Source organism: Ochotona princeps, chromosome 28 (genome assembly GCF_030435755.1).
Source record: "Ochotona princeps isolate mOchPri1 chromosome 28, mOchPri1.hap1, whole genome shotgun sequence".
Lineage (NCBI taxonomy): Eukaryota > Metazoa > Chordata > Mammalia > Lagomorpha > Ochotonidae > Ochotona > Ochotona princeps.
In genome coordinates, this window is record NC_080859.1 from 10,139,921 (window position 1) to 10,150,001 (window position 10,081).

The 10,081-nt window shown below is 33.8% G+C and overlaps 1 protein-coding gene across 3 annotated transcripts in view; it reads right to left on the reverse strand.

The window, feature by feature from the left end:
* The window catches only part of FAM172A (family with sequence similarity 172 member A), a 301,851-nt gene that overhangs the window by 180,496 nt on the left and 111,274 nt on the right, over positions 1-10,081 (reverse strand). For all 3 annotated transcript variants that reach the window (XM_004586200.3, XM_004586201.2, XM_058656305.1), the window contains one exon: positions 2,580-2,798. In XM_004586200.3, coding sequence (XP_004586257.1) covers positions 2,580-2,798 — 219 coding nt within the window. The remainder of the gene's footprint in view (positions 1-2,579; positions 2,799-10,081) is intronic.

Consider the following 10,081-nt stretch of genomic DNA (forward strand, 5'->3'; position numbering starts at 1 on the left):
TATGACCACCATCCATTTCTCCCACACAAATGGCCACAACTCAATGACTTCAACCATCACCCACTGTCTCCCAAGCTGCACAGCAGCAAGAAGGTGGAATGGAGAAAAAGCTAGGGCTTGAACCAAGGCACTATATATGTGAGGCACCCATGCCAAGTGGCAGCTTTACTGTCACAACAAATGCCTGTCTCAGGATGGAATAATCTGAACCCCCTACCTACCACTACTCTAGTGCAAAAACATGCAATGTAAATGTATACGAAGTATATAAAATGAAAGTTATTTATTTCCCTCACCTGCCATGCTCTCTAGAAAACTTACAATGATTGTCATTTGGATGTATGTAAGAGAAGAAATATGCTCTTAAGTAGATCAAAAGAACCTAAGCATTATTATATAGAAAATAAACCCACTTTTCTCTTTACCACTACAAGTCCAAGCCGTACAACCTAGAAGCAAGTATGAAGAGTAGGAAACACATCTATGCTATTCTGCACAATCCCAGATTTTTAAAAGAAAGGGTAATCATTAAAAGAAAGCATTTCATAACTAAGACTACCAAACATGAGTTGTTCTATCTCCATGAGTCCATTTTTAAGTTTCACTGCTTTGGATGGATTGGTGAGTGAGTGAGGCACAAAGACTTAAGGAAAAGAAGTAAAAGTGGCAGGAGCGTGAACAAGAGACAAGAATTAAGGAAAGAAGACAAAAGGAAAGAAAGCAGGTCTTAATAATGAAGCAACATAAAAGGATTTTTCTCCCTTGGTGTAAGAAAAAATAAATGCAGGGATAAATGAACCAGATGTGAACAACAGGATAAAGAAAGTGCATGCACACAAGAGAACAAAAGAGAAAATCAAAGCAATGATGACTAGATAAAGAGAAAATAGAAAAGAAAAAATAAACCTACAGGACAGATGTCTGAAATAGATAATCTATATATGTTGTAAGCAAATAAAACAAATTATTTGAGAAATAAAAAAACTCACAAAATTACTTACTTTTTATTTGCATTCTACATGGATTAATGAATACTCTATTTTAGAAACCTTATGTAATTCATTTTGGGTATGAGTGATAACTTTTTAACATTTTACAAGTAATATTGTGATACTTGACACACTAGATCACATAGCAGGAATTGTTAAGACTCTAACTAAGAAGGTAACATCATGATCCACGAGAAGTTAAGAAACAGGTAATGTAATTCCATTGGAACACACGAGCCACTTAGTTATTCCAAATCTATTAACTGCTCATTTTTCAAATGATATATCAAATAGTAAGATGTTTTCCAGAATTTAAAATACCGCAATCGCCCTATTTTTGCACAATTCATGACATAAAGAGCTTTTAGGATATCTGGTCAGCATATATTTTGGGAGTCTTGAGAATTCATACCCTGATTTCTTTATTATGTACTGTCAGAACTTATTTCTACAAATCTATCTATAAACCTTGACTACTTCAATCCAAAAAACAGAGGGATTTTTTAAATGAGCTAGAAGCAAAAAAAAAAAATTAAAATTCAGAAAGATTTTCCTTTACAGGTGGTATGAATATTGTACTACAGATATTTTAAAGTAAATGTTAAATAGCTCAAGGTTAATAATCTAAAATATTTTTACTATCCCATAATTTATCTTGTAAAATGCTAAACTGTCTGTTTAAATGTCCTGGATTATTCACTTTTGAAGAACCTATATATTTACCATTTTAGTCTGTCACATTTTCACATGCTCTACTGCTACATTTAATTCCTGGTTTCCATAATAAGTGTATTGAGAAATTATACAAATCTGTTGAATACATATAACACACAGTATGTATATCCAGTAGAATGTGTCACAGTGTAAACAATGTTGTTTGTGCCCCCTACAGACTTGGAAGCACTTGGGCAGCCCTGGGATAACGATCCCATGCTGCTAGCATTATCAAGTGCAAACATTCCCTGGATAAGACCAGAGCAAAGGACAGTGTCCCCTCATTACACCATCCCTGCACTAGAATGGTGGCAATATTTCTTAATGTACGCTCTCCCTCCTTCACTCTGCCTACAGAAGTCAGGATAAAGCACCATGAATGGATGGTTGGTTAGTGGGAAATAATGCATTATCCAGGAAAACTTATCACCCAGGATGATGGCTGTTCTCAGTGCATTATTAAATCAGCAGGTATTAGCTCTTAGAGTGACTAGAATACATGCATTTTCTCATATGGACAACATAGCAGGTTAAAACATTAAGGGAACAGCACATTAGGAAGTTGGATTGGAAAGTTTTCTTCCTTTTGCATGTATCACCATAAATTTATTTTAAAATTTCTTTAAATAAATATATTACACAGAGAAACAGCAGTTACATTGGAAACTTCTGTAAAATGTTAACACTAAAGTAAGAATATTGTGTTTTGTGACTTTGAGCTAAAAACAGAAAACATACTTGAATAAACAACCATGGAAAATAAATGGATAAAATGAAAAGAATTAACAGCTCATTTTATGAAACAAACAGAATCATTTTAAAGGAAATAAAACACAAATAAAGGGAGTAATAAAGGAAAGTAGTGATCTCACTTACTCTGATATACAATTGCATCATTTCTTTTTCCCTTTGGGGGTTTCGATACTTCTCATAGAAATCACGCCGCTTCTTTGTCTCTTTTGAGACTTTATCTTTCCTTTCCCGCTTCTCTGCTGGTTCATCTGAACCATCTGAAGATGACTGCACATGAGACTTGAGCTTTTCGACTTCAATATAGTTTTCGTTGGGATTCAGGACTATTACTCCATAGCCTTCCTATTTGGAAATGGAAGAAAATGCGTAATTTAGCCTTAAAATCAGTTTCTAATATTCCAGTTACTAAAACATTCCTTTAGACAACACTACAGTTTCTATTTTTCCAAAAGCAAATCATTTAAATGTGTTTCCCTTTACTACACCTATAAACAACTATTTATGACCCACAGGAATGGAACTTTAAAAATGACTGAATAACTTATCAAATAACAGGTATACTTTCAAATCACATAATATCTATAATATATATTTGGAGGAATATTTAATTTCACAGAGGAATAACAACCTCTGTGAAATTGAATCATATCGTTCAAAGTACATTTTTGTAGGATTTTTACTTTATAGCTTTCTCTTAATGAGCATTTTTGTTTCCGAAGTATAAAACAAAGCAAAAAACAAAACAAAAGCCCCCCAAAGCAATTAAAAACGAGTAAGTCTAACATTCTGCAAATTTACATATTTATGTCTACCTGTGCACCTTGGATTTTATTCATCTCTTTTCAGGAGGCCAGATAAAAAAAAACACAAAAATGTACCAATGTTTGGAAATAACTCTTAAATGTCGAAATCTCCTTTTGCAAATGACCATGACAATTTTTACATGTTTACAGGAAACATGTAAATTTCAAACCTTAAAAATACAACCTGCTGAATGAAGTATTAAGGCTTAAAGTTTAGAGAACACATTTTTCTATCAGATGTATTTCTAGCAGTAGAAACATTAATATGCTTACAAATAAGGAAACTTCTCATATTCATTCTATCAATGACTAAAAACATGTGGTGTGCGACACAAATTTTTGAAGCTATTATATATCTTATCCTACTATTCAGCTCTATGCTGTGGGTATCTGAATTACATTCTTGCAACATTCTGTCAGGCCATATATACGTACTACACACAAGCAAATAAAAAAATCTCATTAACATAAACAAAAGATGACTTTATATCTAATAGCAGTAATAATCAACTCACATTAACACAGACTCAATCATCTTATTTTAAAATATGTGAAAATGCACTTCTGAGTTGGTTTCTTGTGGCTGATTTCACAAACCATTCAGGAAACTCACTGGAATTCTTCCAATCCTTTCCTCGTGCCCCTATCAGAAGCTATTACAGCCTAAAGCCATGAATTCTTTCCTAAATTTTAACATCAGTGAAGTCCTGAGTTTTAGTTTTGTGATTCAAAATTAAGATATAGCATCTACACACATGAATACTGTATAACACATACCAAAATAATGAACATATCAAATTCCTCAACATAAAAATTTCAGAAAAATGTCTTTCACGAAATAATTATAAAACACTCCAAAGAGTTTAATTTAAATATTTGATTTTAAAGAACTAAAGTTTTTTTTTTTAAGTTTCTTGATTGCTAAGTCTTAAGTTTTGCGAACAAAAGAAATTTTATTTGGTTCTGCTTTATTCTAATCTGTATAACTGTTCAAAAGGCTTGTAATTCATTGTAATCACTGTCAGGTAGACAGATTGTCACTTGGTGATTTTCTACAGTTGGACACACTTGACTACTTATTAAAATCACATTTGCAGTAAGTTCCTACCCCTCTTCCTTGTGCCTCTTACAACTTTTCACGCCCTTCTCAAATTTCAGCTAAGAGTTCTCCTCCCACCAAAAGTAAGTTAAAGAACACTGTTGCACTCTGCTAACCAGGGTGAAATAGAGGCATTCAGTACACTGTCTCTGGCATAAGGAACATACTCAAAAAAGGTCACCATAGGCCAAAAAGAAAATTGCCTCCTTACTAGATTCCGTACCGTGAGTAAGTGGTCTCCTGTCATGTTTCTTTCCTGCCTTCTCTGAATGAACTGGAGTTTAAACACACACACACAACCTCACACTCACACATGAGTCAGTCAGCAAGCCTCAAGTAGAATCTCCTAGCTCTCAGAGACAAAATCTGTGACAACATTTTAATGATAAAAGGAAAAACTTGAAATGCAAAGGAGCAAAAGGATACTTGTAATAAATCGGGGAAACATGAGCATCACATTTCTATATCCAATGAAATTCAAATAAAAGTAATCTCCTTCAGCAAAATCTATATTCATCAGAATCACAAAGCAACTACCCTAACTTACAACTTAAACATTAGAAATAACATTTGAATAATACCAGCATTAGTTGAGCAGGTTTCACTTCAATTTTCAGAAACCATAGATTGAAAATTATTGTGCCTATTTGCTGTTGAAGTCTTTGAAATTTGATGTGTCCCAGCTATATAAGTATAAACAACAGACACACATAAATCATCAAAGAAGTAGTATTTGTCTAAATTATTGATTATGTAACTGAAAATTACATGACTCATTTGTTCAATTTTATAAAGGCACAATGTCAATTTTTCACTGAGGCATCAGTGGATGAAAAATGATTCTATTTTTAAAACACCACTACATAAATCAATTAAAGAGTTATCACTTAGAGTTCAACATTGAACATTTCTTTTAACATACCTAAATTATTTAGAATATATTTTATCTTTGGGTTTTTCCAAAGGCCAATTTAGTTAATAGTAGTAGTAACAATCAAGAAATATATTCAGGAACATTTTCTGAAGAAATCAGAGCTTATTTTAATGAATATCTGCTGCAAATTCCATCAGCCTGTTTAAAATTGGGAGTTTTCAATTAATTTTTTTGGATAAGTAAATGCATTATTCACAGAGACTAGTCAATGGTTTCATAAGACCAGGAGAGAGCAGGAGTGATAAAACAAAGCTAACTACCCCAACTCCATGCTCAAAGGACAGTAAAATTCATTTTTTTCTTATTTTATCTATTATATATAAGAAAGGCAAAAACATTCACAGATGTAAGCAACAACCATTATGCCATGTGAACCTCAATACATGGAAACTAAATAGCCAAAGCAAAGAAAGTAAAGCAAAACTGAAATAAAGTCGCAGTAGTTAAATTGAACTGTTTCAAATAGACAGGGATCAATTCATATCTATGAAGACTTAGAATAAACGTCTGTTTAAAACGTGATTCTAGTCCCCAAAATTCAATAGATACATAAAAATTTAAAAGGAGATGTTAGTGTGGTCTTTCCAGAGAGTCTCCATAAAGTTTATAAAACTACACTGGCATAAAGTGTAACTCCACGGCTACTCTAATAAGGAAGCCTCCCTCATTTAAGCTAAGAGTCTTAAACATTTTATATTACACCATCCCTTCCATATTTCACCATTCCTTTAGCAAGCTAAATTTCTCCTAAGATATAGTGAGCTCATCTCAAACACACATGGAAACCTCTTCAGTTATCTTAAACAAGACGAAATGATCAACTTCATTACTTAGCATTCTACAAGTAAATAAATAAGATTTCTGGCAACATTTATAATGATGTTCCCAAACCAATTCCAATATCCAACATTTCAAGAGACAAAGCATACATGGAATTGCTAATTAACTCCAGTTTGATCACACAGCCTAGTGGAAGATCAAGGGGACAGACAGGAGTGAAAGTGAGCTTCATTGCTTTATTTCATCCCATCTTATTTTATGTAATTTTATAGTTACAAACACAATTTCATTTACAGATCTATGTCCATAAGGCATAAATTACGGGATCTGAATCAGAACCCTCAAAAGTTTATGTCATTTTACTCAGCACAAGTACTTGCTAAGACTTAAATAGACTACAGAGGCCTCCAGGCCTTCTTTCCTTAGAAGTTTATAAGTACAAATACTAATAAACAAGAGTTCATTTATCTTTCAATCAACAGATGATGCTTAGATCAGGGAAGCCTAAAACAGACAGTTGATAACAAATATAAAGAACCAAAGAGGAAATCTTGCTAAAGGAATGAAATCAGCAGAGAAATGTAGTTATCAAGAAAATCCTCAAATAGATAAACTTTTAACATGCCCAAACAAAGCCAGACTGCCTGTTTGACCCCAAAAGAAGTCCTACTAACACTGAAGATTTATCCAAGTTAATTTTCCCATTAATTGTTAGTAATAAGAGAAATAGAAAATAGGGGCAAATTTTACATCTTTTCAAATCTCTTGTGGTTGGCGCAAAAAAAAAAAAAAAAAAAAAAGTCAGCTGAAAGTACTCAGGTCTGCATATTAACCTGCCAATACATCAAGCCACATGTGACCAGAGAGGTCAGGGGCCAGAGCAGAAGCCTTTGACCTCTGAGACTATCCAGTTGGGTCTTCAGGCAATGCTCTATAGGAGATCATTTTACACAGATTTATCAATCTTATTTTTCAAGTTCAGCATTCTATCTGTTTCGTTTGAAAGGCAGTAGGTGCTCATCCTCCAGGGAAATGAAACCCAAAGTGTTTTTTATCTATAAACAACAGCTACCTGTGGTTCAAATGGACAAACATTACTGTCCATTCATCTTTTCTGAAACACACACTTTCTGTTTTATTCTCATCCTTTTCGCAAGGAAGGTATGCACATGTCACTGTTGCGATGTCCTAGGTGCAACAGTGAGATGAGGTCATGACAACTAATCAGAAGTCACTAGTGAAGCGTTAAGGTAAACATAGCTGTTGGAGCTGTGGCTCTGCTTGAAAAATGCCCCCTCCATTATTTCAGCAATTTTCTCAAGACGTGACCTGGGACTGAAATGCCTGAAATGTTACTTGACTCTGTTTTGTGCTTCTTCTCAACACGCACTTAGGTATTAGCACCCTACTAATATTTTGCAAAGTGTTCTTCATGACCATACTTCAAGTTGCAGCTTCCTGAGTTCTAAGGCTATGATTCATGTATTAAAATATCATAATATGGACAGCATAGATTATCCCAGTTAAGTTTCCAACTTCAAATAGCTCATCAAGTTAGTCAGTAAAAGAAAACATGCCACAAAAAGTTTCAGAGGACCACCTGTTGTCTATTATTTTTACATAGCACTTACTCATAAATCATAACACAGGGTAATTAATCAAGCTGTCAAAGAGAAGGTCAAAGGTTATTTGGTAGAGTCAGAAGGTCATGCATGGGCTGATAGAGGTCAGGGTCACACTGCATTCCTCATTATCAAGTTGGGATGAGAGACGGCCCAAGCAAACAAAAGTGAAAGCAGATGGAGAAGTGAGTGGATAAAGAAAAAAGAAAGAAAAAAAGAAAAGAAAGAAAATTTTGCAAACAAAAAGAAAAGTGAAAGAAGACTGTCAGCTGCATTCAAAGAGAGAAAAGAGAAGAAAAGAAATACACTGAAATGTGTTCAAAGGAGCTCGGCGACAGAGAGAAACCACAGATTTATTAATTCAATAAATTGAATATAACTTCTCTTGGCCATTTTACTAGTGCGCACCAAGTAATATTCACAACTACGTGCTTACCAGCTCTGTACCTTCTCTAGCTACTTCCCTCAAGGTTAACTAAGGCAAGGCAAAGAGTTTCAAGGATGAGGCATGATTTACAAAAACAGAACACAAGGAAAAACAAACAAAAACCCACCCCATAACTTTTAATAATAAGAGGGATCCTCCATTATTATTGTTTCTGGGTTGCTACATAGATGTAAATACTTTTAAACCATAAAATAGATCATTTCTTGAGTATGAGACAAAGATACATACACAAACATAAATGTATCATAAAAGTCCTTCGGAATAACAAAAGAGTTATAAAATATTCTATTATTACATTGGCCTGAATTAGATGCAGAATACTGTGCAAAATTAGCTGTCACCCTTTGCTCAAAATCTTTGTTAATCTCATTTTGAATGTTTGCAGCTTTATCAACACATGCATCAATGTCAGCTCCTTGGTTACTGAACCGCTGTAGTTAGAAGAAGATATAATTAAAATGTTTTGGCACAGAAAAGGTGAAATTGTATCTTCTCTTGTTCCCTTAGGAGTCTGTAAAACAGGAAGGATATATTGACAAACACACAACGTTATCTCCAGTTCTGACATCTCAGGTCATTCAAGTGCTATTTATTCTAAAACATCCACTTTGCACTTATTCATACTATCACTCACTCCACTTTTACTTTTTAAAGGTTTTTGAACATTATGTTGCTTAAACGTCATTATCTTCTAATCATGAACAAGTTATTTTTGGAGCACTCCAAAAATACACAACAGTACCACAGAATAAATCTATTAACAATCCATCCATTATCCATATAGAAATCAGATTTAACACTACAGCTTGGTATAATCTTTCTATTCTTTGCCTCTCATTCTCATAAAATGACACAAATACACACCCACACATTGACACATTAAAATAAACAGAAGTAACAAGTTACAACTGTTGCCCAGTCAATGACATGCTCGAAATCCCTAAAAATGGATCTAGGAAATCCTGTGGTCACATTGTTATTACATAGTCCAAAACAGAACTGGATGATTAGGCTTAACCTATGAACCTCACTGTCCTGCATGCTAGTTATGTTTTACAGTGCTATGAGAGAGTCCCACGCTCTTCTAACTTACTATTGAAATCTATTATAAAAAGCTGGTAAACAGAATATCTTTCACAAGTGTATGGTCTTTCAAAACATTACCATTCTGACCCAGTCATATACCATACAAACATATAGCTAAATTTCTAAGTTACTGGTAAAATCTGCTTATGAAATACAGCACAGAAATCACGCTATCTTAAAATACGCCACCTTTTCTTTCTTTTCCAATTAAAACCTCATGTGTTCAAAAACACATTTGTCATTTTTGTTCAAGAACACATCTGTGTTTGGCTTTGCTTGCGGTCCTACAGTCCACTTACAAGCATGAGGACACGATGAAGAATCTCGAGTATTCAGTAAGTCAATAATTCATTATGCTCTGATTTCGTGGAACAAATATTTAATAAGCAGCTACCATCTACCAAGCACTGAGGTAGGTATAGCTAACAGTACATCTATACACATGCTGACATGTAACCTTTCTTGTTATAATACTTCTAGTTAGCTGAACATTTTGAATCAGAATTAAGTACAAATTCTTAACATGCTTATATGAAGCCAAGTAACTTTTGAACAAAAGGGGAATGTAAAAAGAATAAATAGGAGAGAAGCACACTCCTAAAACATTCCTAAAAAAAAAATCAATCTAGCTAGACTTTCTGAGATGATTAATTCTAAATGGTATGCTATATTTGCAAGAAATATTTAAAGAGCAGTATTTAAGCCTACTTCATGACATTGAAAATGTACTGTTTGGGAATGTATATTCATGTGCCTATGTACACGTCATGTTGTATACAGTTGGAAGCTTTAACAAGTTCCATCATTTCATAAGCTAAGACAAGGGCTTCTATACATATCAACCTCCTAACAG